The sequence below is a fragment of the Pipistrellus hanaki genome, assembly GCF_964339955.1.
Source record: "Pipistrellus hanaki genome assembly, chromosome: 16".
NCBI lineage: Eukaryota > Metazoa > Chordata > Mammalia > Chiroptera > Vespertilionidae > Pipistrellus > Pipistrellus hanaki.
The window spans coordinates 34472945-34500859 of NC_140518.1; the positions used below are offsets into that span (position 1 = coordinate 34472945).

The 27915-nt window shown below is 59.8% G+C and overlaps 1 protein-coding gene across 2 annotated transcripts; it reads right to left on the reverse strand.

Annotated features, from left to right (window-relative positions):
• Positions 1–27080, reverse strand: CAMKK1 (calcium/calmodulin dependent protein kinase kinase 1). Of its 2 annotated transcripts, none has more exons than XM_084862972.1 (16): positions 26923–27080; positions 18693–19094; positions 17824–17871; positions 17049–17102; positions 16610–16661; positions 16194–16327; positions 15850–15886; positions 15056–15077; positions 13601–13689; positions 10359–10558; positions 8330–8383; positions 7328–7401; positions 5516–5603; positions 5212–5340; positions 4541–4644; positions 1–1951 (listed from the first exon to the last, which is right to left on the reverse strand). In XM_084862972.1, exons 2-16 carry the CDS (start codon positions 19050–19052, stop codon positions 1879–1881), a joined length of 1518 nt encoding a protein of 505 aa, XP_084719098.1. In that variant the 5' UTR covers positions 19053–19094; positions 26923–27080; the 3' UTR covers positions 1–1878. The 2 variants fall into 2 exon arrangements, with proteins under 2 accessions (XP_084719098.1, XP_084719099.1); XM_084862973.1 differs by lacking the exon at positions 26923–27080 and adding an exon at positions 19999–20102.
• Between the last annotated feature and the right edge of the window lie 835 nt (positions 27081–27915).

Consider the following 27915-nt stretch of genomic DNA (forward strand, 5'->3'; position numbering starts at 1 on the left):
GTCTTAACTCAAGAAAGGGCTTTTTATTGTTTTTTAAACTCACTTCCTGAGAAGTTAATTTTTAAAACACTCTTACGGAGTTTACTCATCGCTTGTGCTACATTCAAGAGCGAGGCCAGCCCGAACCCACGGCGGTGGGGTCAGTGCGCCCCCGGGGCTGTGGCCTGGCCACCGAAGCCGCCGGGCTCCCCTCGGAGCTCTGCCAGGGCAAGTCCGATGGGCGTCGCCCCCTGGAGACCCCGCCCGCCGGGCCCCAGCGCAGAGACGCTCAGAAGCAGCGTGCAGGTCGGTGACCGGCCTCCCGTGAACTCTGATAAAGTGTTCTTACAAACAGTACCGAGCCGTCTCCGTAAGCCCTGGTTGCCATGCCTTGTGGAGAGGAGCCGGGGAGGAACGTGGACCCGGTGACTATGGGCCACATGCCGCTCCGGGTCTTAAACAGACGTAGAAACTATGTTACAGATGCATGTGCCAGGGCAAGACATGCGAGTGTGCTGTGCAGCAGATGGGCGCGCACATGCGTGTGCGGAGGCGCGGCGGGCACCCACGGGCACGGAGACGCGCGGGGGAGCCTCCTCCGGCCCGGCCTCCCTTTCCTTCTGGGCACAAGTCCTCCTCCTGTGAGATGAAGCCCACGCCGGCCGCTGTCACCCTGGGTTGGCCCACGTGTGCAGGGGAGGTATCTGAGTCCTCTTTGCTTTCCTTCGGAGGTCAATCTCTGGAGCATCTCGAGGTCAATCAGCGCACACCGAGCCATCGAGTAGTCCCACGGGTGCCAGTATGTCGGCCCCCGCCTGGTCGAGTCGACACGCACACACCCTCCAGCCCTCTGGCTCGGGGCAGGCTGGATGACGACCGTCCTGGGTGAGGCAGTGGCCTGCCTCTCCATGGCCACCTGCCAGAGTGCACACCTCACCAAGGCCCCGCTCTAGGGCGGCCTTCACCACGGGCAGTTTGTCCTTCCCAGAGGGGGAAGCCGGTTCCAGGGTTGGAGACTGGGCTCCAGTTGCTTCGGCATCTGCAAGGCCACGGCCCTGGGAGTCCAGGGCTCTCGCGCCACGCTGGCCCCTGGTGTCCCTTCTGCCGCCACCGCTCCGAGGAGCCACAGAGGGAGGGATGCGGGCAGGGAAGACGCGGTGTTCCTGGCTCAGGTCTCAGCTCAGAGTCTAATTCAGCCCTTTCTCTGGCTAGTGCCGGGTGTGCCACACCATCCAGCAAGGTCAGCCCAGCTCACCTGGGTGCAGGTAAGGGTGGGGTGCACTAGGAACCGCCCACAGCTGTGGAGAGGCCGTTTGCCGTTCCCAAGCAGGTCTTGGTAGCCCCTTGCCCCCATGTTAAAAACAAAAGCAAAAGACAACAAAAGGAGAACGGGGATTCTCCAGTACCGGCCCGGGCCCCAGCGAGGCCCCGGAACACCCATCGGGGATTCAGAGACTCCACACCAGCGTTCTCAGCAGCGCCCCCCACCGCTGCCGAGGTGGCAGGGCACACCCCTCCGTGTGCGTGGCAGCCGAGCCCGGCCTGCCCAGCCCCAGCAGGGTGTCTCTGAAGCCGGGGTAAGCCAGGCCTCCTCCTGCCATCTTGGTTTCTTGCCTTCCGCCTCTGGGCCTTGCCGATGAGCCACGGGCTCCCTGGGGGGTAGCCAAGACTAGGAGGAAGGCTCGAGGGAGCCCTGCCCTCCAAACACCAGATGACACGCCTTCCCATCCTGTCTCAGACACGCGCAGAGGTCATGCAGCATGACGGGGGAGGGGAGCCAGGAGAGGGTCCACGGCCCCCAGCCCCCTGCCTGCAGGGGCGGCGGTCGGCATGAGTGCAGGGGCCTTTGGAGGCGCAGGATGAGCGTGCTGCTGGCTGGCCCTGGGCGCATGCAGGGACTCAGGACGCAGTCTCGTCTTCTTGGACGCCAGGGAGCTCCGGGCTCTTGATGCCTTCGCCACACCCGTTTTTCCTGTTCGGGGGACCCAAGGGGCAGAGGGACCTCAGGGGTCAGAACACACACTCCTAAAGGACACCCCCCCACACACACACACTCACGGGCATCCCAAGCTCACCTTCCTGCATCGTGGCCCCCTGCTGGTCTCCCTACCCCAAATCGTGGCTTACAGCACTCCATGGCTCCCTGTTGCCCAGAGATGAAGTCTGGAGCCTCACACGATCTGACCTGACTGACCTCCCTGCGCCCTCACAGGCCCTCCATGTTGGCCTAGATCAGCCCCCACAGTCTCAGGAGGGGGGCTTTGGGTGTACGTCTTCTTTGTCTTGTGCACAGATAGAGTGACCCGTCCATCTTGGGATGATGTCACACGTTCAACAGATTCCAGTATCTGACTTCCCCCTCAAGACCTCACTTTTTAAAATGACCAATGAACGGGTTTGATATCTTAAAAAAGGATCAATCCCATTTAACTTAACTGTAGAGCTTCAACAATGATCCCAAGGCATGCAAAACAGAGTCAATCAGGGGCAAATTTGGGACTCTATTAAGATGTAAAACCTGCCTTTCAAAATTAAACTTGGGTCACAGAATCATAGAATTTCATAGCTGGAGAGTATTAGGCCCAAAACTTAAGAAAGGGAACTGGTCTGTCTCCCCATTAACATGTATATAAAAGGACAATGATTCCCTTCCTCACTTGCACTCCAGCCCCGTGCCAGGCATAGACTAGGTGGGTGCAGAATGTCTTTCGCCTGTGACTGGCCTGTCCCACCACTAGGGGGCGCTGAGTCACAGGCACTGAGCTTGGCCGTCCAGATGGCCAGGTTTGCTGGCATGGCTTTGACTATGCATGTAGTCCTGGCATAGTTAGTGATAGCTTCCTCTCTCACTCTCAGAAGTGGCTGCATTGGATGCTAAGTATGTGATCCCCTGCACTAAGCCCAATTCTATCACCGAGGCTTGCAGACCTAGAGGAGTCAGGGGAGTCCCTTCCCAGCCCTGGCCAACTTACTGAAGAGACAAGGGAATGGGAAGTTCAGTGACATCGATGCCTAGCCCTGACTCTACTCCTCACCCCTCACTGACCAGAAAGTTTGTCATGAGGAGGAAAAGAGGTCGGTATATGGACATCCCTGAGGGTAAGCAGCCTCTGGCAGGGAACAGACACCAGCTTTCCATGATGAGGGGACCCGGCACTTCTAAAGGGCCCACTCATGAAAGGGCGGCCTCACAGAGTCCTTGTCTGGGCTCCTTCTTCCTGAGAGGCCGAGGTACCTGCACTGTGTCTGGCTCCCTCTCAGGGGAGCACGCTTTCCCCACACAGCAGGCTGGAGACACAGCTCCTCTTCCTGGCAGCCCCCTTCCCAGCCAGAGGAAAGCACCCGCGTCCCAGGCCAAATGCAGGCCCAGGACCCTCGCCTGGCTTTCTGTCTGCAGCTCTGTGCGCAAACTCCTTGTTGGCATCCCCAACTGGCTTTTATTTCATTTTAGTGGGAGAAGATGGACAAGCTGAAGACCAGGCTCTCGGAGGTTGGAGGAACTGCTTTTCTGACTTCTAGCAGGTGGCGACCGCACATGCCTGGCTCACAGCGGGGAGCCTTCAGCAGAGGAGGGTTCCTCTTCCCTGGCCCGGGCAGCTGGCCTGCCCATGCTCACTTGCTGAACCAGCGTTTCCAGAGCGCTGACCAGGCACAGGGCCCCAGCAATGGCTGGAGGGAGCGTGGGCCCCTCGGGAAAGCAGCCAGCACTGCCCCACGCCCGGAAGTGGGCAGAAGTGCCCTCCCTCCACAGCCGAGCCGCCCTTCTGTGAGGAGCAGACATGAGGCCTTGCTGCAAACTCCACCGTGGGCTGAGGAACGAGGTGCAAACGGGGCACCTCTGAGGCCCAGCGGAGTCTCCCGCTGAGGAGACAGAGGGAAGCGAGGTAGACAGGGACCAGGACCAGGACCAGGACCAGGACCAGGGCGGGAGAGACAGAACCAGGGAACCCAGCCAGGCGGAGTTCCTAAGACAGCCCAGGTGGGCGGGAAAGGAGGGCACATGCGGGAGACATGTATAGATATCACCAAGACAGGCAGCTTGCAAATAACCAATCACAAGGCAGCAAGGCGTACAGCTAATCCCAAGAAGATTACTAAGGCAGAAGTCTTTGAGCCAATCAGAAGCTAGCAAACATTGTACAAGAGTGTTCCCCCCCCCCCCCCCCCCTCTCTCTCTCTTGTTCTCCAGCCTGCTAGGTTCCTGGCTCCTGGGCGGTGAGCCACCTGGGACTCTACTCATAGGACTAACAGATTTTCACCCACTTGGATGCTGAACTACACCCCCCTGCCACATGGAGCAGAGGCTCTGGACCCTGGCCTGCTTTGGGGACCCCAGCTGTTCCTTTTCCAGGACTGGCTTCTCTCAATAATCTCTGCTTCCACCGACCCCTTTTGTCTGCGACTCCGTTCTTCAGTTTGGCGAGACAACAAACTTGGACTCAAACCCCACAGTTTGGTTTGAGCTCAGCCTGCACAGCCCAGGGACGGTGAGCGTGGGAGAATGTGCCCGCCCGCCCCACCCCAGGGGGTGCCCTGCAGGTCTCAGCCCATCAGTACTTACAACAGTACATTCCCTGGAGCAGACGTGGATCGCTCTTCCTTCCGTGCTTGGGGCTCAAAGGGGTTCCCAAAGGAACGCTTTCTCAGCATGGACTTAACCAGGATCTAAGGAGGGCACGTCAGTCAGCAGGAGGGACACAGGCCCCGAGCGCCAGACCCACCGGCAGCCTCTGCACGGACCCCCTGGGGGGCAGCTGCTTTCAGTGGGCAGGGAAAGGAAGAGCATTCCAGCAGAGGGAAGGACAAGGGCACGGAGGAGGATGGCTGAGGGTGAATTCCGGGATTTGGCAGGAACCCGGTGCAGCTGGCGCCTGGGGGGCTCAGAGGCCAGAAGGAGACCTTGGGGGGCCTGGGATGCCAAGCTGAAAGTGGGTGTTATCCTGAGGGCCTGGGAAATGCCTTCGAGCCAAGGCGGGAAGGACGGAGTGAGGAGTGCTAATGCCGGACAGTGAGAGGAAGCTGTGCAGCGGCCTGAGGGCCATGCGGGAGAGATGGCTGCACCCGGGCTCTCCGACTCTGTCCCTCCTCCTGCAACAAGGAGGGTTCCAGGAAAGCCAGCAGAGCAGTGGCCTCTGGCCTAGCCTCGGGCTGGCCCACCAGGCGGCCTCCTAAACCCCCACGGGGCCCAGCAGAGAGCTAGTATCAGGCGATGGAGGCCCCTCACCCTCTTACCACTGTGGTCCAGCTGGGGATGAGCTTGACTGAGTTCTTCACCTCCTCCTCGGTCACCTCCACCACACTGCAGTGCTCCTCCTCTGAGGGGAGGGGCTCCTCCCCATTCTTGGTCACCCACGGGTGCAGCTGCGAAGTCGGGAGGGTGGGGGGGGGGGTCAGGGACACACGCACAGACACCCAGTGAGCAGAGGCCCATGGGCATGCCACCAACAATAGCCTTGCGGGAGCCCAATGCCCACCCACCCACAAGGCCTGGGGTAGGGCTCTCCACAGGAGAAACGGAGGCTCATGGCTCCCCCACCTTGATGTCTGGCACCCCGATTCTCCTTTCGGGATTCTTGTCTAGCATCTTCAGGATCAGGTCCTTGAGCTCCTCGCTGACCTTTGGCCTGAAGAGAGGAAGGAAGGAGATGAGGGGGAGATGGTTGGTGAGGATCCTTTCCTTCCCACCTCTCCCTCCCCATCCTGCTTCAGGGGTTCCCTGATTAGCACCCCAGGGCGGAGACACACCCAACCCTCATTGCTCAGACAGCAGGGGGGTACCCCCTGGAATAATGTGAAAAGAGTCACTTTATAAGACACCAGGACAGCTGAAACCGGTTTGGCTCAGTGGATAGAGCCTCGGCCTGAGGACTGAAGGGCCCCAGGTTCGATTCCGGTCAAGGGCATGTACCTTGGTTGCGGGCACATCCCCAGTGTGGGGTGTTCAGGAGGCAGCTGATCAATGTTTCTCTCTCATCGATGTTTCTAGCTTTCTACCCCTCTACATTCCTCTCTGTAAAAAATCAATAAAATATATTTAAAAAAAAAAAAAAAAAAGACACCAGGACATCTTTACCGCCACTCGCCGTCTTAGCCCCTCCTCCACCTGGGAGGCGGCAGGAAAGATTCTCACATGACAGAGGAGACCGAGGCCAGAGAGGTGAGCGGGTTAGCACATGGCTACCCAGCAGAGTGAGGGCAGGGAGGAGGGACTCAGGGGCCGGGGGGCCAGGACCGTCTCTGCCCAAACTCTGGGCTTCTTTGCTCCCATTCTTGGGGAGGCCATCCCTACCAGCCAGCAGAGGGAACCCACTCTTGGGACTGCTGGCCCTGGTGCCCTCTGCTGTCCTAGGTCCTGAATCCTGGCCGGGAGGGGAGAACGCCGGCCTGGCAGGGGTGCTGCAGGAGCAGAGGCCCAGGAGACAGGCAATGGCAGGGAGCGTGGCAATGCAGCTGCCTGGGGCTGCGGGGCAAGGAGGCTGCGCGTGGCAGGACCCAGACAGCCCGGAATGCCGGGCCAGGGCGGGGCGGGGCCTCTGCCTGTGGGCTCTGGGAAGCCTCGCACAAAGCTGAACATACGGTGAGGTTTGTTGTGCTTTATCGGGGTCAACCTGGCCCAACTGTGGTGGCTGGACTGGATGGAGGCTGGCAGCCGGGAGACCTCGGCAGGAGCCCAGGTGGCAATGCAGCGAAGAGATGATAAGAGGTGGACTCCAGAGGGCCTGGGGACCAGGCAGGCAGTGGGCATGGGAGAGCAGAGGTCACTGAGGGAAACCCTAGGTTGGCTTGTGACCTGCCTTGGGCACCTTGGGCAGATGGCAGAAGGGCCCTGAAGACGGAGGCGCCTTGGTAGCCAGTGTCATTATCAGAAGAACCGTGGATGGGCGGGGTGGCCTCTCTATCCAGTCCCTCTGGAGGGAGAGAGGAGGGACTGGCTTCAAAGCCCAGGCCTCACTGATAACTTTCCCCCAGGACAGCACACTGGCATCTGGAAACCCCTGCCCCCCTGTGTGTGGGGGGGCGGTGGAGGTTCCCCATGGGTCTAGGATCTAATTGGGGGTGGTGACCTGGCCCCCCCCGGAGGCCTTCTGTGAAGGAGCAGAGTGAATGTGTGACGCAGTCGCCCTGCCCACTCCCAGCCTCAGAGCTCCCGCTGCACAGAGATCCATCCGACTCGATGTCTCAGAGGCCCTGAGCCAATCCCTCCTCTGGCTGCTCGGGGCCCTCCCAGGAGCAGCACCCCCACCTCCAGACCTGCAGGCGGGGCCGGGGCCTTCGGAGGGCAGAAGCTCTCCCAGAGACCCGCCTCCCCGGGGTGGGCAGGAGCCGGGGCAGCGGGCAGACTACTCACTCCTCGGGAAACACCACGTCCTCCTCCTTGATCTTCCTGTGCAGGGCCAGGATGTAGTCATCGATGAACGGGCACTGCGGGGGAGGGAGCGGACGAAGGGTGTAGGCCCAGAGCCTTCACTCGCGCTGGAGGCCGGCCCCCACCCTCTAGGACCCCATTCGCTGGGAGGAACCCAGTCTCCCTTGTGCAGGGCCTGGCACACAGCGGAAGCTCAACAAACACTGACTGACCAAATCAGTCACCGAGGAGACCCTGAGGCAGGGTGTCCCCACCACCGGCGTTACCGCGGCCTGCAGGGTGGCCTCCACCGCCAGGCCTGGGGTCTGGGAACATGCTCACTGAGGTTCCGCCTGCCCCGCAGGGTGGTCACTAGAGGGGGAGCACCTGGGAACGGGGATCTCGGCCGAGTCAATGTTGGGTGTTCCCGAGGCCCAGCCTGACCCAGAGCAGGAGTCGAAACCGATCGGTTGAATGAATGACTGAGTGAATGTGTGTAAATGAATGGCATCAAGGGACAGGAGCCGAAACTGGTTTGGCTCAGTGGATAGAGCGTGGGCCTGCAGACTGAAAGGTCCCGGGTTCGATTCCGGTCAAGGGCATGTACCTTGGTTGCGGGCACATCCCCAGTAGGGGGTGTGCAAAAGGCAGCTGATTGATGATTCTCTCTCATTGATGTTTCTAACTCTCTATCCCTCTCTCTTCCTCTCTGTAAAAAATCAATAAAATATTATATATTTAAAAACAAAACAAAACAGGACAGGTCACTGAGCGTTCGGCTGGAGTGGTGGTGACTCCACCGTCCGTACCTGCCATCCCGGGATGCTTCCACATGAATCCCCTCCCAAGGGAATAAGAGAGACACAGAAAAAGCCTTTTTCCCCTCGATCTTGTCTGAGACAAGTGGCCTCTTTCAAATATCATGTCACGTTAGCACACAGAGGAAGGGCCCGCTCCTGTCCGCCCTCCTGGCTCGGCCATGGCGCCAGCCCACCCAGCACTCACCTTCCCGTAGACAAAGCAGTACAGCGTGACCCCCGTGGCCCACACATCCAAGGCCTGGAAAGAAAACAGCTCCCATCAGTCCCCCCAAAACGAACCAACACCCCTTGCCTGCCAGTTCCGGTGGGCTGTGGCGGAGGGCATGCAGGGCACTTCCTTCCTCGGTCACGTGCTCACTCAGCACACACTCCCAGGCCCGGGATCCACGCCCGGCTCTGTGCTGAGCCCTGGGACCCGGGGGTGACCAGAACAGGGCCCCTGCCCTTCAGGGATTCCAGGTTTCGTTGGAACAGGCCCAAGCTAGATACACTTTCAGCTCAACAGGCACAGACCTCTTTTACCCACAGGTCACACGTGCTGTACCCGTCACACAGATTCGGCCGGAAACGATGGTGCACTGAACGTACATGTGCTAGACCAGCTCGTCATCCCTCATCCCAGTGATCCCCTGGAGAAGCGGCCATAGACCTTCTTTCGGACCCTGCCCACGCCGAGGCCTAGTCCGTACCTCCCCTGACCCCCCACGCTCTGGTTCTAGCACGTGCTCCGTTTCCCCTTCTGGAGCCCCATCTCCTCTGCTGGTATCGGCGTTATCTCGTGGGAGTATATTCTCAAACCTCTACCTACATATTCTCGCTACAGATGCCTCATCTGAATCCAATCCAGCGACACAAACAGACGCACACTGACATCATCCTACAAAGTAACAGGCCTGTTCTCTCCCAAATGTCAAGGTCAGGGAAGAGAGAGGAGCTATACTCTTCCAGATGAAAGGACACCGGAGATGTGACAAGGGGATTACGCGACGGGCGCTGGATCCGGTCCTGAACCAGAACAAGACAGGCTCTGAGGAGGCATGGGGACAAGGGGTGAGATCTGAACAAGGCTGGTTAGATAACAGTCTTCCATCAGCGATACGTTTCCTAATGTGATCACTGTACTGAGGTTATATAAGAGAATGTCCTTGTTCTTAAAAAAAAAAAAAATATTTGCTGAGGTATTAACGATAAAGGAGGAGGAGGTCTCCAACTTAGCTCTCCAGTGGTTCGGAAGAATGTCATTCACTTCCACATAACTATGGGGAGAGTGGTGAGAAGGCACATAGGTCCAAATGTCAGTAATTTGTGAATCTGGGTAAAAAATTACACACACACACACACACACACACACACACACACATATGGTATTGTTATTGTAACTTTTTTCAGTAAATTTGGAATTATATCAAAATTGAAAATTAGCCCAGCTGACATGGCTCCGTGAATCCACTGAGTGTTATCCCATGCCAAGAGGTTATTGGTTCGATTCCAGGTCAGGGCACATGCCTGGGTTGCAGGCTTGGTCCCCAGTTGGGGGCGTGCAGGAGGCAGCTGATTGATGTTCCTATCTCCTCTCCCTCTCTTCTTCTCTCTCTGAAATAAATATATGTGTGTGTGTTTAAAAATTTAAAAAAAATCTCTAACTACACCCCTGACCTCTCTCTTGAGCTCCACACCCACACCCCACACAGGCATCCAAATGCCCTGAGAACGGGCACGTTGGGGACACACGGAGCTGCAGCCCCAGCTCAGAAAGCTTTGCCCGCTGCCTCTCACTCAGGAGGAAACCTGAACTTCCAGGCCTCAGCACTGCCCAAGCCCCACGGTGCCCCAAGCCTGTGTCCCCATGTTCTCTGGGCCCCACCTCCCCCTCAAGTCCTCCCCATTCTCCAAAGCCTACTTCAAACCCTGCCACGTCCAGAAGGGCAGAGAGCTGGCTGTCTGGGCTCTGTCTGCTCCACAGCCCCGTCCAAAACTCAGCACAGAGCAGCTGGCAGGGGCGCCTTGGGGACATTTTGCTGGGACACAAGAGGAGGCCAAAGTTGGGGAGTCTGTCGGACTCTAGGATGGGGTATTTATGAAGGCAGGGACTGCGTTCGGTGTCACCCCCGAGATATAGGACCCTGGCATCCTCAGTTTGGAAACGAGGCCTCGCTGCAAGCTACCCCACCCCTTCCACTGAGCCCCACCCCAGCCCCGGCCCTGGGAGCCACCTTGCCACTGAAGCTCTGGCCGGTGTCGGAGATGGCCTCGGGGGCCATGAACGCCGGGGTGCCGGCCGTGCTGGACAGCTGGGCGTCGTTCCCCTCGAACTGGTTGCTGACGCCGAAGTCGGCGATCTTCACGTGCCCGTCGTCCCCCAGGAGCAGGTTGGATGGCTTGATGTCCCTGTGCACGATCTTCTGGCAGTGCACTGCGGAGAGAGGCAGCTGGAGCGCCGACCGGCCGCGGCCCAGGCCCACGGCCCACAAGGGAAGCCTGTCTCAAGCCAGCGAGAAGGCGCCCACACACACTCCTCTCCGGAGGACCTCAGAGGAGGACTGCAGGGCCCTCTGCTCTGCTCTGCTCTGTTCTGCAGGGAAGGCACTGAGGCCAAGCCAGGCGGTCCAGACTCAGGACTGGACTCTTAGGGGCCTTGGGACTCCAAGTCCAGTGCTCTTTCCATGGCAATCAAGGCACCTGTTACTGGGGGGCAGGTCAGAGGAAACTGGGGGAGGGGAGTTCATAGGCCATCTCTGGCTCTGTGTACTGTCTGTAGGCCCAAAGCCTACCAGTCTTTCCCAGTCCCACCCCCCACCCAGACGGTCAGAGATGCTCCCTCCTTGGACTCGGGGTGGGACTGCAGGGCATCCTGCAGAGGCACTGCCTGAGCCCTATGGACTCTGGGCTGAAGGAGATCCAGGGAAGGGGGCATCGCAGGCCTCGGGCCTGCAAGAGTGCACGTGGCTGGGGAAGAGTCAGCCTTCGCTAGTGGGCTGGGAACTCATCCTGCTTCTTGGGCTCAGCACGGCTGGGAGGAGACAGGCAGCTCAGGCTGGGAGAAGGCACTGAGCCCGCCCCACTGCCATGCACTGAAGGCTCCCTCCTCGGCGAACACTTTCCCCTGGACAGACAGACCCAGGATGCTGGGAAGGAGGAAAGATGGAAAGGAAAACAGGAGAGAGGAGTGGAGGAAGGGAGGAAGGCTGGGGGCCAAGGGACGGAGTGAGAGAGAGTTCTGTAACAACACCACCACCAGTGGTCCCCCAGTGATGGTACCAGATGAGCACAGGGATGTGACGAATACCTATCCGTCTCAGGAGGCTGTGTATTTGACCATGGAAAGTGTCTCAAATCCTTCTCTCAAACCCTGGCCTCCGCCCGGAACATCAGGCTCTCTGTCCACATGGATATCCAGTAGACACCTCAATCTTTCTCAAGAAGACGTCTGTCTGATCCAGAACTCCATTTCTCTGCCGGGAATCCCCACCAAACAAACAAAACAGAAGACCCCTGCTCCTCCTCTAGTCCTTTCCTTTCCGTTAACAGCGTATTACCCGTTGCTCAGGTCGCTCTCTCAGACCCCACAGCCAGCTCATCAGCAAGCCCCATGGAGCCAACGCTAAGATCTATTCCAGATCCAGCTGCTCTCACAGCCGCACCACCGAACGTGCTCCATCCAGAAGCACCAGGCTGGACGCTCCCGCCAGAGCCTTCCTGGGTGGCCTCAAGTCTGCCTTCGAGGGGCCAGAACCACGAGGCAGTCCTCAGCACCCCGAGGCTCCGTTCTCCTGCCTGTCCAGCCCCTGGGCTCACCCGTCCAGCCAGGAAGCCCTTCACCTCGATTAGCTGGGTGTTGATGAGGCTTTGCCTAAAAGTCCCATGGGATTAGCTTGTGTTTTTTGTTTGTTTGTTTGTTTTTGGGGAGGTTGTTGGGGGAAAAGGAGGGTGGGAGACAGATCCTCAACTGAGAAGGAAGTCCCAGGATAGGAAAGGGGTGGAGGCCAAGCTGGTGCACCCACCAATGACCACCCCCAGAGTAAAAATGCCCCCTGCCTAACCCTCAAGGCCCTTGTTAGGGACTTGCTGCAAAGCCTTCCTCTCTCGGTGCCTCAGTTTCCTCATATGCACGAAGAGAATATTAATCTGGGGGCATCTGAGTGGCCCAGATGCAATGAAGACAGTCCTGGTTCCTGTCACCTCCCCTGGGCCCTCATCCTGTCCCCCCCAGGGCAAGACCATGTTCCTGACAAAACAAGCTAAGATCTTAGAGAGACGGGCCCCACTCCTGCTCCCCAAACCAGGCCAGAAGCCCAGGTGTCTGGGGGCCCTCCCCAGGACTGGTGCTGGCCACCCCACCTCCTGCGTGTCTCCTCCCCACCGCCACTGCCCTAATCCAGGACTCACCATCTGTCACTTGGCTGTGGAAGCAGCCTTGTCCCTGACCAGCTGGCCGCCTCCTGCCCTTTTGCCAGCCACCACACAGCTGCCGGACAGAGCTTTCTGAGGTGTAACCCTATCCCGCCTCTCTGCTACTCAAAGCCTGCGAGTTCACAGCACGCCAGGATGAAGTCACGAACGTCCTCCGTGGAGGCATTCCCGGCCCTCGTGCCTCCACCAGACTGAAGTTCCCCTCTTTCTCAAAGAGTCCGCACCCACCCCCTCTGTGCCTCTGCCCACCCGGTCTCCCTGCCTCTGCCCACCCAGTCTCCCTGCCTGATGTACTTCTCCCACCCATCCCGCAAGCCTGGCCAACGAACACCTCCTCATCTTCGGGGCCCCGATCCCAATTGGCATCCTCCAGAAGCCTCCCATGCCTCCAGCTTTGGCAGGCCCTGCACTGTACCAGCTGCCTGCTTAGATTCCTGTCCCTCCTGCGAGGCCATGACATCCCCCTGCCCCAGCTGTCACTCAGCAGGTCCTCCTGAGGGAGGGAGTCAATAGGAACAAAGGGACTTGGAGTTAGAGGCTAAGACAACATCCTCCCTCCTGAGCTCTTGTCCCTCAGGGCCCTTCACCATAAACCCACCCGGCCACCGCCCACAGGCTCCATGACAGACAGGCTCGGAGCGGCTGGACGCACATCTCTTCCCTCCCACACCTCTAGAGGCCCTGCAGAGAGGCTGAGCGTGGCTAAGAACTCAGCAGCGGAGAGATGCAGACAGAACACCCGCGGCGCTGGATGACTTGAAGACGACCAGGCATCGGGAAGACCTGGCGCAAGCCACGTGAAGTCTGACGCCACCCCACTAGCCTTTAAGGAGGTTTAGGCCCCGCCCCCAGGTCCATGGCCTCACCCCCAACTGAAGCTGATTGGCAGATCAGCACTGACTGACAACACCTGCTCAGAGCCTTCTCAGCTTGGGCTCCGCCCTCTCCGGTGTCTTCCACCTCTGTCCCCTGTCCCCTGTCCCCTGTCCCCAGTCCCCTGCCCCTGTCCCCTGTCCTAGGCAGCAGGCAGGCTGCCCTCACTCACAGTACTCCAGGCCCAGGATGATGTCCCGCAGGTAGAGACGAGCTTGTTCCTCCGGGAAGGGCTTGTCGCAGGGCACCTCCATGACGGGCCTGCGGAGGGCGGGGCGAGGGGTGTTGAGCGAGGCAGACAGCAGGTGAAGGGGAACAGGGGTGGGGACATTCGGGCCACTTGAGTCCTCCCAGGAGCCCTCTATCCTCAAAAGGGTCCCCAAAACCTAAGATAGTAGCTTTTTCCTCCCACATTTAAAAATACACAGACACCAAGACCCCTTCACAGTCACTGTAATTTCAAATTAGCTTTGTCTTAATTTCTGATGGGCATATTCCTTCTTCTAAGTACTGTATTGTCTATCATCAAACAGCTGTAAAGATGCCAGAGAGAGCAACCTTTTTCAAACGGCAGGTCCAGACCCAATAGAGAGTCATGAAGTCAGTTTAGTGGGTGACTACCCCAAGCTGGACCCTGACACTGCCTTTTCCCTGATGAAGTAGAATATATCCGAGTATATCACGTGTAGTAAGGATAGGCGCTGTTTTGTAAAAACTTTGGATTCAGTTACAGATATAAATGGCATTGTGAAACATATTTATCCCTTGGAATGGAGGTCAAAAACACATGAAAGGCCCTGGGCGAGCAGCTCAGTTGTCCCGATACCCCAAGGTGGCAGGTTTGATCCCCGGGCAGGGCACATACAAGAATCAACCAATGAATGCATCAATAAGTGGAGCAACAAATTGATGTCTCTCTCTCAGATCAATAAATTACAAAAACACACACATTTGAAAGCCCCCAAGCCTTAAAGGGACACCCCTGCCTGTCTCCTCCCCAAATAGGTCTTTAGGAGTCCCCCAGCAGAGCGACAAGTGATAGCCTGGGTTCAAGGCCTCAGGAATTAGGGCTTCCAGACCACCCAGGCCACAGTTCCATGGTTGCTGCTTTGCAATTACCCTGCGGCCAAGTAAGGCAGACACGAGTTAGATCCCTGGGTTTCATCAGTGACTTGCTGGGTCTCTTGCTGGACAAGCCACTTCCCCGCTCTGAAAACCTCAGCTTCCCCTCATGTAAATGGGAGTGAACGGAGTCCCACCCACCCAGCTCACACACGTATCAAGCCGAGGAAACTGTGTGCAATTTGAATACGGGTAAGAGAGGTAAGGGTTGAGTCCCTTCTCTACACTTTTGCTTGAGAAACACTCCATTCTACTCCTCTTCCATCAGAATCTTCTTTCCAGTTCTTCCAGGCCTGCCCCCCTTCCAGAGGCTCCCTGACTATTCCGGCCTCACTGACCTCTTGGTCTCTCATCGAGCCCCCGCCCCCCTCACCCCAGAGCTTCCCAAAGCAGGGCCTGGGCCTCTGCCTTCTCCCAGAGCAGCTGACCCTGGGACTAGGGACACAGGAAGGAAAAGGAAGGCCTGGGTGAGACTTGACCTGCCTGATCGGAATGGGGAACTTACCCCTTTCTCAGGAGGTCAAACACTGGAAGAAAAGAAAAGAGAAGAAGGTAAGCTGCAGCCAGGCTGGCAGAGCAAGTGATGCCAAGGCCCCTCCCTGCTCGGGAGGGTGGGCGAGGGGGCAGGCAACCTTGAGGGAGGGACAGGATGGGGGGCCCATGGTGTGAGAGGAGGTAAACGGGTAAGAGTGCGGTCTACTATGGACCTGCCTCATCTGATACAACATGGACCCCTTTTACGGGGAAAGGGGGGTAACTGAGGCTCAGAAGGGGCAGAAACGTCCCTAAAGGTCCGAACCGATAGGCACGTAGGAGAGGGAGTGGAGACTAAAGCCCGGGCCTCTCCTTTGTAAGCCAGTGCTCATTCCTTCTGCCCCTTTTCCTGTGGCCCCTGGAGCCCAAGCATGAACCAGGCACCAGGAACTTAACAGTAACGTTAGCATTCATGGCAAGCATGTCTTCTTGCATGTAATGACCCATTCGCTCCTCGCATCAACCCCATGAGGTAGGTACCATTATTACCTACAGAGCTGTCAGACAGGGTCTGGGAGCCCACATCAGGGAGCCTGCTTCTGGAATCTACTTGGCCCATGGTCTCTCTGACCGGCAGAGCGGGGACTTGGAGATGTCAGTTGGACTGTAACCGGATAGTGTGAGCCTGGCTCAGCGGGGCTGGGCAGGGGGTCCAGGGCGGAGATGTGTGATTTCATCCCTGGCCCCCTGAAGGCCGTTTTCTCCCCGAGGAGCCCGGGGACAGACCCCAGGGAAGCTGCTTTGGGAATGAGCTGGGTCACTCACCCAAATAGAGATTGTCCTCCGCTGGGTCATCCAGGACCTGGTCAGAGGGAGCAGACATGGGGGGAGGGCCTGAGGAGGCATGGGGCGGAAGTGCCAGCCCCAGCGCCCCCAGGATACTTTGCAGCTATCCACCGACAGATGCGGCCTCAGGAATCACAGACGCTCACCCTCGGTGAGGCCTCAAGAATATTCTGGACCAGCCTGAACTGACCCCTGAAGCCTCCTTGCAGTCCCTGTCCCAAGGTTGTGGAGGCCTCAGCCACACCTGTCTCTGGGCAGGACCCCTGGGTCTGTGCCGTATGGGACTCGGCACGGGTACCCACCCGCTCACCGCCACCTCCTACCTCGATCAGCTTCACCACATTCACGTGGTCCAGCTTCTTCAGGATGGCGATCTCCTGGTACACCCGCTCCAGGGGCAGCAGCTGCTTGGCTGGTCCTCCCTGGGCAGCCTGGGACCCTCTCGGGGGAGGGCGACCTGCGGCCAGGAAGGAGAGGCAGGCCCCAGCTGCAGGAGTCTGGGCCTCACTGTCGCCCGGCAACCAGCCTCAAGCAAAAACTTGCAAGACCATGGTCTTGTCGCCAACCCACCAAGCACATGCCCGCCACCAGGCCTTTGCTCACGCTGTCCCACCTCCACTCCCAGTCGTACCAAAAACTAGCTAGGGACTGAGGTCTCCTCCTCCTCCTCTGTCACCCCTTGCCCTCCCCCACAACCCCAGCTAGGGGCCCCCAAGCACAGGACCCAATAGGTACATACGTGGAAAGCCATACTGCTTCAGTAACTTCTTTTTGGAAAGAACTTTCATGGCCTGAGGAGGGAGGGGCAGGCATGTCACTGGTGTGCAGCCACCAGGGGGCAGTCCAGGCTGGCCACATGGGGCACCTGCCGTGCCACCGAGGGTGTGGCTGGGAGTTGTGAAGCCGGGTGAGGAGGTGGCCACATCTGAGTCTGGGCCTTACCCCTCCTCTCCGAAATGCCTTCCTGGAGCTCTCCCCGCAGAGGCAGCAGCCTCTGGCTGCCTGTGACCAGGGGCAAGAAGGTCACTTCCTCTGCATGCCCCTAGGGACAGGAAGTCCACTCCCTTCACAGACAGCGTGGTCCGCTGTCTTCCCAGCACAGCTCCTGCCGTCCCCCCCCCCCCCCCCAGGTTCCTCGGGCCGGCTCGGGCGCACCTCCCTCCCGCCCCTTTACTCACGTAGTGCCTGTCTTCACTTTCGTTATAGGCCAGCCTCACCACGCCATAGGCTCCCTGCGAATAGGCCCCGGTCAGCCCCGCTGGGCGGACACCCTCCCCCAGGGCTAGCTCAGGCTAAGGGGAGCCTGAGTACCCCTGGCCCCCTCCTCCCCCGTCTCATCTCCACTCCCACCACCAATGGGCTCAAATTTCAGACAGAGAGGGGGTTCTATGCCCTGGTACCTGCCCCTGCCTGCCTCAATGCCACTCCATGCCTCCCCCAGCCCCTCTAGTCTTCCATCAAAGCTCTGGGGAGCCCTGGCCAGTGTGGCTCAGTGATTGAGCATCATCTCATGTACCGAGAGGTCGCCAGTTTGATTCCCGGTCAGGCAGGGCCATATGCCCAGGTTAAGGGCTCAATATCTGGTAGGAGGCATGCAGGAGGGAACCAATTGATGTTTTTGTTTTGTTTTGTTTTGTTTTTCTCTCTCTCCCTCTCTTTCTAAAAAAAAAAAAAAAAAAAAAAAAAATCAATACAAACATATTTAAATAAAAAAAAAACAAAAAAAACCTCAACTCTGGGGAGTCAGGAATCAGGACCCATCTCCCATCTGCCCCACCCACACCAGTCATTTCCTACGAGAGACAACACTCTCCTCACCCCCAGGCCTGGGCCTTCCTGTCTGCCTCACATTCCCAGAGGACAAGGGACTGCCCCGCGCAGAGCGTCCTGGCAGCCTGCCTTCGCAAACTCCCGAACTAAACTCCTGCCGCTCCCGGCCAGCCCCAGTCCTACCTTGCCAATCTCACTCTGCAGCTTGTACTGGTTCAACTGCACACAGTCCTGAGGGGAGAGGAAGCATCAGGTAAAGCTTGATCCAGAGGCAGCACTGTTCTCACCTCGGGATCCTGTTCAGGGATCAATCCTGGGCCCAGGCCCCAGGCGTTTTCAGCAACCTTTCCAGTTGGGAGGGCGGAAACTTGGTGGTGACAAGACCACCGAGAGGGAGAGGCAGCCTCGGGAATGGGGAGCCGTGGCTGAGGAAACACGCACGGATTCCCGCCTGGACGCCGAGGTCTGGGAGACCCGCGTCTGTAAGGAAGCCATGAGCAAGCATCCCCGGGGGCGCTGAAGGGGAGGTCTGGATTGCACGAACAAGGGTGGGAAGAGGGACAAGAGGCCAGGGCCCTCGCTCAGGCAGCAAAGGCTCAGCCCCTGGAGGATACAGATGGCTCCGTCCTCAGGTTCACGTTCAGATCTAAGTGGCAAGGACAGAGCCGGGGGGAGCCCGGAGCCTGGCGGCTTCTGAGTCAGAGTAGGCTCCAGGAGGCAGGGTTCCAGGCGGGGTTCCAGCTGGGGAAGCCTCGGGGTGGGAAGACGCTGTGTCTGTCCTCAGATCTCTCAGGGGACGTCTGGGGGGACAGGGGCGGGTTTACTCCCAGAGCCGGGACTGGGCGGGGCCGGGGAGGGTGGGGGGTATCGATTGCAGAGGTTGGCTCAGTTGGGGCTTCCCTGGGTGGGAAGAGGCCTTATTGTGAGGTAGTGAGCTCCTCCACTCTGAGGGTATGCAAAACCAAAAGCTACCCCAGGGAAAGGCATAGAGAGGGTCTTCATGGAGGGCTGCCGAAAAGCTCGTGAGCGCCCCCCGGCGCTGCCCCACCGACCTCTGCATCCGAGATGGCCACGTGGTGGGACTCGATGGTGGGCCTCCGCCAGGCCCGCGGGGAGATGTGGCTGGCAGGCCCCGTGGTGTAAGGCCCAGCCTGGGCCTCCAGGCAGCTTCCCGCCGGCCGCTCCTGCAGGGACAGCTTCCTGGTGGAGAGGCTGGGTCGGGGCAGGGGGAGTCCTGAGGCGCTGCCTGGGATCATGGAGGCCGCTCTGGGCCGTGGCGGGGGCTCCACACCGTTCCTGGCGGGCCCGGGGCCACCGTCCGCCTCCTCCAAGCGGGCCACATCGATGGCTGCCACTCGCTCCACCAGCTCTGCCCGAGGATCCTGGCAGCAGACCGCGGGCCCCCCCTCCATGGCCACGGTCAAGGGGGTCCTCCGTGCAGCCTTACTGGGAACCTGAGAAATGAGGGCGGGAAAGGCTTCAGTTCTGGCCGTGGAGCCAGGAGGTCAGATCTCTGGGCCCTTCTCCCATTGTAGCCACAACCCTAGGAGTCCCACCTCCGTGCCTTTGCCCTCTGCCTGGGTTGCCGGTAGCCAAACGTGGACCCGTCCCCACACACTGGAGGATTTCCAGGAACTCATCTGGCTCTGCTGCACACCAGCCCTCTAGACCTCGGCGTTCCCACCCGCAAAACAGGCACATTCGTGTCCGCCTTGCTGGTTCCCAGGGAAGCAGGGAGGATCTGATGGTCTGGAGTCCGGACAGACGGACGCGGGCAGAACCCCGGAGGCCCAGCAGCCTCGGGAGAAGCAGAGTGCAGGGTCAGCTGAGGCCGGCATCCAGCCGACAGCCCAGTGACTCACCAGCCTCACCCCTCGACAGTAGACAGAAGAGCATTCCAAGGCTGCTGCCCGGAAGCTGAGCTGGGCGCTGGCAAATGCAGGGGCCCCGATGCTCCGGGCCCACTCACCTCCTCCGGGGAGGCCTCCTGGATATTCGAGCCCCTCACCCTCACCCCTCACCCTGGGGCTCCGGCCTCTCTCGTTCCTGCTGAGAGGCCTCTCCAGGGCCACAGGGCAAGTCTCCCATCAGCCCCTTCTCCGGCCCCGCAGAGCCTGCGGCCCAGAACAGGGCCCCTCAGGGGAGGGGCTGCTGCTTTGGTGGCTGTCGAGAGACTTCACTTATTTTTCCCAGTTTATTTGTGTGGCCACAATGTATGCCATCTGTTCAGGCTGAGATGCTCCCCCTGGCCCGGCCTTACCCCCTCCCTGGCCCTCCTGCCGTCTGGGCCCCAAACCAGGCCAGAGGCCAAGAACCTGAACCCCGAATCAGCCTCCAACCTCCAGCCCTCGCCCTTACCCTTGACCACAGTCCTGGGCTGCAGCTGGACCCCAAGCTGAACGCCGCAGACACTCAGGCTGGGGCTCCATTTCCTCCTCAGGCCAAGCACCGGCCCCACCCCAGCTCTACGCCCCACCCCCTTCCTGGGCCAAACAGAGGCATCTTCTCAAGAATAGGAAGTGAGTGACCCCCGACCCTCTGCCCTTCCTGTTTGGCGGTAACTTCCTCTGACCCAGTAGATCAACTTGGAGAACACGGGTCTGGCTGTTTCACCCCCTCATTCTCTTCCCTCCCCCCCCCCCCCCCCCCGTCACCTTGCTTTGACAGCTGTCAAGGAGGCAGAGCTCACCGGAGTCCACTGGCCACAGAGGAGCCCGGGCTGGCTTCCAGTCCCCCTTGCCAAACTCCTATGGGGCCGTGGGCAGGCTCCCTCCTGACTCAGAGCCTCAGTCTCTCCATCTGTACCAGGGATGCAGACCTTCCCTTCCCAGATTCCCTAGGGACACAGCAAGGCTTGGGAAAGGATCGTGGGTAAGGGGGCATCCCAGAGCCCGGAGCCTGGCACACCGTGTGGGGTGAGTGGAAGCCTGGAGGAGGCGGAGCTGCTGTTGACATGCGGAAAGGAAGGGAGAAGGGAACCAGGCTGGTAACAGGCAGAGAGGAGGCTGCACTTGGAGGAGGGAGTGTGGGGAGGGGGTGCAGGGGAGGGGGTCTGGGGGGGGGTGCTGATGAGGCTAGAGGCCCAGGTCTCCCTGGAGGAGAGGAGGAAGGAGAAGAGCTGGAGCATCAGGGCGGCTCGCTGGAAGAGCAGAGAAGGAATGAGTGAGTAGTCGGGACACGAGAGGCCTCCCTGGAGGAAGGGAAGGGGGGCAGTGAATGGGGCTCCAGTATCAGGGAGGCTTTGGGAACCAGGCCCTTTACAGGAAGGAAGAAGCCAGCGTTGAAGGGAGCCCCCCAAGCCTGTCCCCCTCACTCTGCGGGCCCCCTTCCTCCCACCAGAACACAAACTCCATACGCCGAGGCTCTTGTCTGCCTCGTCTCCGTAAAACCATGGGTGTCTGCAGCAGTGCCTGGCACAGAGCGGGAGCTTGGCAAGTATCTGCTGAATGAATGAATGAATGAATGAATGAATGAATGGTTGCCATAGTGATCAAGACAGCCCCATCCCCATTGGATGGGGAAACAGCCTGGGAGAAGGGACCCCAACCAGCGAAGGCCCCAGCCCACAGCAGGGAATGAACGGGTGTCAGGAGCTCCTGCCCTCTGGCCCAGGGCAGGCACCATGGGACCGGGGCCCCCACCCACAGAGGGCAAAGGGCAGAGGGCAAAGGTGGCGCTCGCCCATACAATTTGCATGATTTTCCTGAGGAGGCTGTTGTCCCAGCCTGAGGCCATCCTGCGTCATCTTCCTTTCCCTTTTCCCGGAGGGGAAAGAGGCCCAGCCAGGGTCAGGGATGGCCCTGGGGTCGCACAGCCAGTCAGGGCAGAGCCTTCTTGCCTCAGCCTGGGGCCTGGACCCGGTTTAGGCTCCGCACCTTCTTGGCTGCAAGCCCAGGGCCCGGGGCCTGCACCATGCGCCTGGGTTTTCCTCTCCTGCAGGATGGGGGGATGCACCGTCCCAGCTCCCCGAGCCCCCCGAGCCGGAGGCTGTGAGCAGGAAGGAGTGAGCGCCATGCGGGGCTCAGAGCGGGGCCTGCCACGGAGGAAGCCCCGTAAAAGCGAGTTGTGCTGCTGCTGCTGCTGCTGTTGTGATGGCCTGGCACACGCTGTCGCCCAGATGGATGCGCGGGCGGCACGGGGCGGCTGTGAGGGCTGACGTCAGGCCCTCCACCCTCCCTCCCGCCTGGATCGCATTCAGGTGACTAAGCACGTCTGTGCAGGAGGGAGGCCCGGGAGGGAGGCCCCGGGTTCCTGCCTCGTGTCCAGGCGACAGGGCCTGGCGCCCCAGCCTGTGCATGGGAGGGCACGTGTCCACACGTGAGACGATGTGCACAAGCAGGGCTGTGGACCTGGGGCAGCGACATGTGTCTGTGTGTGTGTGTGGGGGGGAGGTTGGGGGGACCCACACGTAGGCACACATTTGCATGGAGACAGGAATCCATCCGTGCGGTCTGTATGGGTGTGTACGTGTGACCACGTGCCCCGTGGGGGCCATGGGAACCTGAGCACAGGTCACGTTTGAACTTCCCACACCGTCACCTGCTCGCCATCCTGAGGCTGCCGGCTGGGCTGGGCTGGGCTGTGTGTCTTGGGCAGGCCCCAGGTCTCACTGGGGGATCCCTAAGGGGTCTCTCCATGCCCGCCCCAACCTTGGGCCCTGAAAGATGCTTTGTAGCAACGGATTTGGCAGATAACTAGGGACACCACAGGGACACACAAGAGTGGCTGGGACCCAGGCCCAGGTCAGAGTAAAGACTCCTCTGGGTGCGCGGAACCTCCCGGGGTCCAGCCTAGGCCCGCAGCTGCGAATGGTCAGGCTCAGGCCTTCGTGCACTGGGAAAAGTTACCCCAATCCTGACCTCACAGGCTGGGGCTGTGCTGTCTTAAGTCACTGAGGGTGTTAGAGCCTCAGTTTCCTCATATGTGAACCAGATGGATGGCTCCCATCCTGCCGACTCCCACAGCTATAGAAGGACATGGAAATGAAGCAGTTTGTGCCCGGGCAACGTGGCACTGGGATGTGCTGCTGTCAGGAAGCCACCAAGCAAGAGCCTCTTCTCTGCCCCCTGGCTCTGGCAAGGCCTGGCCCATTGCCCCCATCAGGAAATGCCCCCAGCCCCCAGGTGTCTGGCTATTCCCAAGGGATGCAGACTCTGGCTCCAGATCCTGCTTGGCCAAACCTCCTCCTTAGGATGAGTCCCATCCACCCGGGTCCCCGAGAGAAGGCCCAGAGCAGGCAGCTCCCGCCCTCATCACAGCTGGGTAGGCAGCGCTGGCTGGGACGGCCTCAGTCTGAGTCCTGGAAGGCTGCGGTGGACGCCAGGGCCAGGTTGAGCAGGGGACCAGCTGCGATCCAGAGAGCACAGGGCCTTGCTGGGCAGAGGACTAGCCAGATGGGAAAGATATGAGGAGGTGGTCTAGCCACCCGGGGCCAGACACAGAAGGTGGCCCCGACCTCGTCCGCCCGAGCCGTGTTTATGCTCCTGACGAGTGTTTGGATGGCCCAGAACGGGTGCCCTTGGCGGCTCCCGTTCCCCGCCTCTGCCTGGGATGACTCACTCTCCTCGAGGGAGGCCCGGGCGTCATCGGCTGCCAAGTCATGCTTGAGGATGCCTGCGGCGAGGACACCCCCTTGCACCGTCCCCGGGGAGGCCCCACGCACCAAGGTGGGCTCTGCCCGATGCTGCACAGCAACCCTCAGCACAGCCGCAGTGCCCTCGGCTGATGGTGTCCAGACCTCACCCTCTGCCAGTGCACCTCCTCCAGCCCAGCTCTCCTCAACCAGCTGTCTCCTCCCCGCCATGCTCCTGGGCCGCTCAGACTCCACAGGGCCCCGATGTAACTCGGCATGTCCCCCAAGTCTGCCCTTTCTCCTCTGTTCCCATTGCAGTGATGGCACTGCCACCCCCCCAGTCCTCCCAGGCCAGGAGCCCAGGAGCCCTCCCCATCACCCACCTTCTTCCTTGCGCCCCCCACCCCCACTCACGCTCCACTCTGGCCGCACCATGCTACCCCCAGCTTCCTGAACGGCAGACGGGGCTCTGCTGCCAGGCCTTTGAACAAGCTGTGCCTTCTGCCAGCAGCACACCTCCCCTCCTTTGTTGCCGGAGGACAACTCGGACATGTCCCCTGGGAGTCCTCCCTCCCGAATCTCCCCACTGCGGGGGGAGGAGGTCACCAAGGTGATTCTCTCTAAAAACCCAGAGCCAGCCTCCACTTTCTTTCCCAACTGCTTCGGCCACACAGGTCTCCCCGCTCTAGGTTCACATCCTGACCGAACCCCATCCCATCCTCCACACCAGTTCCTAGAGTAGGGGTGTCGAACTCAATCAGAGAAGGGGCCAAAATCTAAAATCCAGCCTAAATCGCGGGCCGAATGGTTTACTGAACAGTCATAAACTGACAATGTCATAAACTGACAGCGGAGTGCAGTGATGACAGCGCGGTGCGGGCCACATTGCAAGGCCTGGCGGGCTGGATTTGGCCCGCGGGCCTTGTGTTTGACACATGTGTCCTAGAGGGAACATCTCTATCATGCCAATACTAGTGGCCCAGTGCACAAACGCGTGCACATTGAAAGGAAATGAATTGAAGCTATATTTTAATATCGCTATTCGCCCTTTCTCTATAAGTGTCAACCAAATTCACGATCGACAATGACAGATGGAAACACAGGCATGCTATTGGTGCCAGCAAGAGTTTTATATATGACACACATGCGCGAGTCAGCTTAGCCTTTTATAGATATAGAACTTGCTTAATTATACCTGCTTTCTGATTTAGCTAAACTTTTTCCAGCCCAGTGAAGCAACCCAACTTCTCTTTCAGGTGATTGTCCGCAACACAGCAGTAAATATCAACACGAAGCAGATTATTATTGTAGATCACACAGGGAGAACAAAGGGTGAACTATTTAACTGCAGCAGTGTTTGACCATATTCTGAACAGTGAGAAAACCCGAAGTCATTTTCAAGGTCCACCATTTCTTACCTCTTTTCAGTGGGATCAAGTTTCTAAGCTTTCTAAATCTCCATTTTCCAGCTAATGGAAAGAAAACAGGATTCCACCGAGTCTCCTATCTACCTACTCCAGGACTTCTGTGAGGATCAAATGAGATGAGGCATGGGAAGACATTTCACAGACACTTGGTTAAAGTGTAAAGTGTTTGCACCTGACTATAAAGCAAGTCGTGTTCCTGGGCTGAGGACCTGCAAGAAGCCTAGTGGTCGCTAGGGAGAGGAAGCTGGGCGTTGCTATGTGATGTCCTTTACCAGGACAGAGGGAAGGACACTTAGCCTAGGAGCCTTTTATACAGATAGATGGTCACCATACTCCTGGACCAGGAACTTGGAATCTGGAGGACAGAAGGGCAGGAGACCTACCTGCAGACATTGGGGGCTCAGAGGCTGGGGAGCAGCCAGGGACACAGACTCCTGGATGCAAATCCAGAGCCATTCATTCATGCAGCCAACACTCACTGAGCACCTGCTACACGTGCTGGGAAATAAAGCAGCGAACCAAAAAGATCAAGGCCCTGCTTCCATGCAGTTTCATTTCTACTGGAGGCAAGAAGGAACAAACAAGAAAGCCTGCCATTAACAGATGACTCGTCAAGTGGTACCTACCCGCTATGGAGAAGTACAACAGCACAAGGGAAATCGTGAGGGGCTGGGGGTGTATTTTTGCAGTGTGGTCAGGAAAGGCCTCTCTGATGTACTGTCTGAGCGGGGTCTGAAGTGAGGGACAAAGCGGTGTGGGCACCTCGGAAGGGCATTTCAGGCAGAGGAACAGCAACTACACAGGCTGTGAAGGGGGACAGAGCTCACTGTCTGAGGCCACTGAGAGAGGGGCCTGGCAGCGATCAGTTACACCTGGGTGAGAAGGCCCCGTCATTCATTCACCGTGCCTGGCCTCAGGATGGCTTCCTGGAAGAGGTGGCACTTCAGCTCTTTCATGAACACGGAGTAAGGGTTTCAGAGGGGGAGAGGATGGAAGTTCACCCTGTCCAAGACAGAGCGCCATTTCCTGGCTGGGACTCAGGGGCTGGCCTGCAGGAGGGGGAGAGGGGGGAAGACAGAAACCAGAAGGACCTCAAAGGCCAGGGGAGGATTCTGAGCAGGGCGATGACTCAGTCCAACGAGCTTCGAAATGATACCTCTGCCAGCTGTGGGGCTGAGGGTGAGAGATCAAGAGGAGGTAAGTGCCACCAGAGTCTGGGGGCCTAGGACTCCGTCTGGCACACAGTGGGTGCACAATCTTAGGTGCTGGATGAAGGAGTGCGGGCTGTGGGGGAAGCCAGTCCCTTTTCCCTGGGACCCTCAAGGACACAAGCTGTGTGCTCGCTCCTCCTGCGCTCCTCGGCCCACTGGGCAGACAGCAACCCCCCTCTGCACCCACCGAGGTGCAGTCCTAGGACCTGGGACCTAACTTTCTCTCCACACTCCTGTACCCTCAAGACACACACACCCTCACCGGGAGAAGGGGATGCCAACATCCCTGTAACCAGCCCTCACACACCACTTATCCCTGTAATCCACTACCCCTCCCCCCTCCACACAACACACACACACACACACACACAGAGGCACACTCGTGTCCACGTGACACCCGCACACCCGCCTCCAAACACCACACACAGGTCCCCGCGCACGTGTACGCCCTCCGAGCCACCGGTTCTGTGCCCATCTGGGCCCCAGAAGCCGCAGCGCCCACCCGCACCGCCCTGCTCCACCCCCTTCCACCCCGCCCTGGCCCGGGGAGGACTGCGCAGCTGAGGCCACACTCCCCAACCGCCCCACTCAGCCCCCGTCCCCTACCCTCCAGCTCTTGAACGAAGAGTCAGGGGAGGGCCGTGTGGGAGGAGCGCTCCGCGCAGATCCACACGTGGGTGCCCCGTCCAGGCCCACCCCGCGGAGACACGGCCTCCCACCAGGAACTGGGGCGGCGGCGGGTGGGGCGCCGGGCGTGCACGCAGCTCCGCAGACCTGAGCCGGGGAGAGGACGCAGATGGCGGGGCGCCCGCGTAGCTGCGGTCCTGCTGCCGGTGCAAGAGAAGCAGGTTCTGGGGGACACCGCGCAGCCACGGCCGGCCCCGCAGATAGAAGCGGGGGGTGGGGGGGACCCCGCAGGGTAGAGGTCCCAGCTGTCCTCGTAGACTCGGCCTCGCAGATACCCCCCCCCCCCCTCCTCCCGTGCAGGCTTCCAGCAGACGTCCGGGCTTCCCCTCCCCTCCCGCTCCCCGATCCAGGTCCCCCCCCTACCCCACCCCCGGCAGACCCCTACCTCGGTGCCGCCGGGCGACGGTCTCCGCGGCCCGGGGGGAGGCCAGGCTCGCTCCCGAGGCGCGCGCCCCGCCCTGCCCGCCACGCCGGGGCCGGGATCGCCCAGCTCAGACCGCCGGCGCCCCGGCTCCAGGCGGCGCTCGCTGCCCCGCCCACCGCCGCACCGGACCCACGCTCATTGGCCAGGCCGCGCGGCCTCCCCGGCGCCGCCCAATCAGAGCCCGGGATTCCCGCCCTGCTCCTGGAGGGGCGGGGCCGCGGCGGGCCGGCGGTTCCCGAGGGGCCTTTCCCCCTGCAGCGGGGCCGAGCCTTCGACGCCCCCGGCGCCCCGAAGCAGTCTGGCTGGAGTCCCCCCCAAATCCTTCCAGCCCGGGACCTGGGCTTCCTATCGGGGGCCGGTGCTTCTCCCAGAAAGCCCTTTGTCCCCTGCAGTTTCGACCTGGCCTGGGCACCAGCGCCCCTCCCTCCCGGGGGCGCGGGGCTGAAGCGAGGTGCGCACTAGGGGAGGGACCGGGAGAGGTGGGCGACCAGAACCCGGGTCGAGGTTGACAGCCGGGGAGAAAGGCCTTGAATGGCAGCCCAGGGGTTAGCCATCTGCTGGGTGCGTCAGGGACACGGAAGCAATGTCGTATTTGGGGAAGGGCTCCGAGCAGCCGGCAGGACCGGCTTCGCTGGGCCAGAAGGGGATGGAGGGGACACTCCAGGACAGCCTGAGTCTCAAGGCAGCTGTTTCTGGGGACTCTCCCTGGCGAACTCACCAGCTCTTAGATCGGTTATGCTGTTCTCCAAATGTGAATCCTCTGACACCTCACCTTGCCACTTTGTCCAAGACACAGCCCCGTATCTCCCCCAATCCTGGCTGCTTCTTGAGTTTCTGTTTCCATCTGGGAGCCAGAAACTTGGGAGTCGCTGTAGGGCTTACCCCTTTCCCGCCCAACCAGTCCATCACCAAGCCCTGCCCATGCTGCCTCTTAAGTGGCCCTGGAACCCAGCC

Bases quoted from the DNA above. Each gene is read 5' to 3' on its own strand.
- CAMKK1 (XM_084862972.1), bottom strand. From the start codon at position 19,052: ATGGAGGGGGGGCCCGCGGTCTGCTGCCAGGATCCTCGGGCAGAGCTG. The intron at 10,559-13,600 runs GTGAGTGAGGGC...CTCTCTCCGCAG, and splicing joins CATCCTGGGCCTGGAGTACT to TGCACTGCCAGAAGATCGTG. The intron at 5,604-7,327 runs GTGAGTAGTCTG...TCCTCTCTTCAG, and splicing joins GACGTGGTGTTTCCCGAGGA to GCCAAAGGTCAGCGAGGAGC.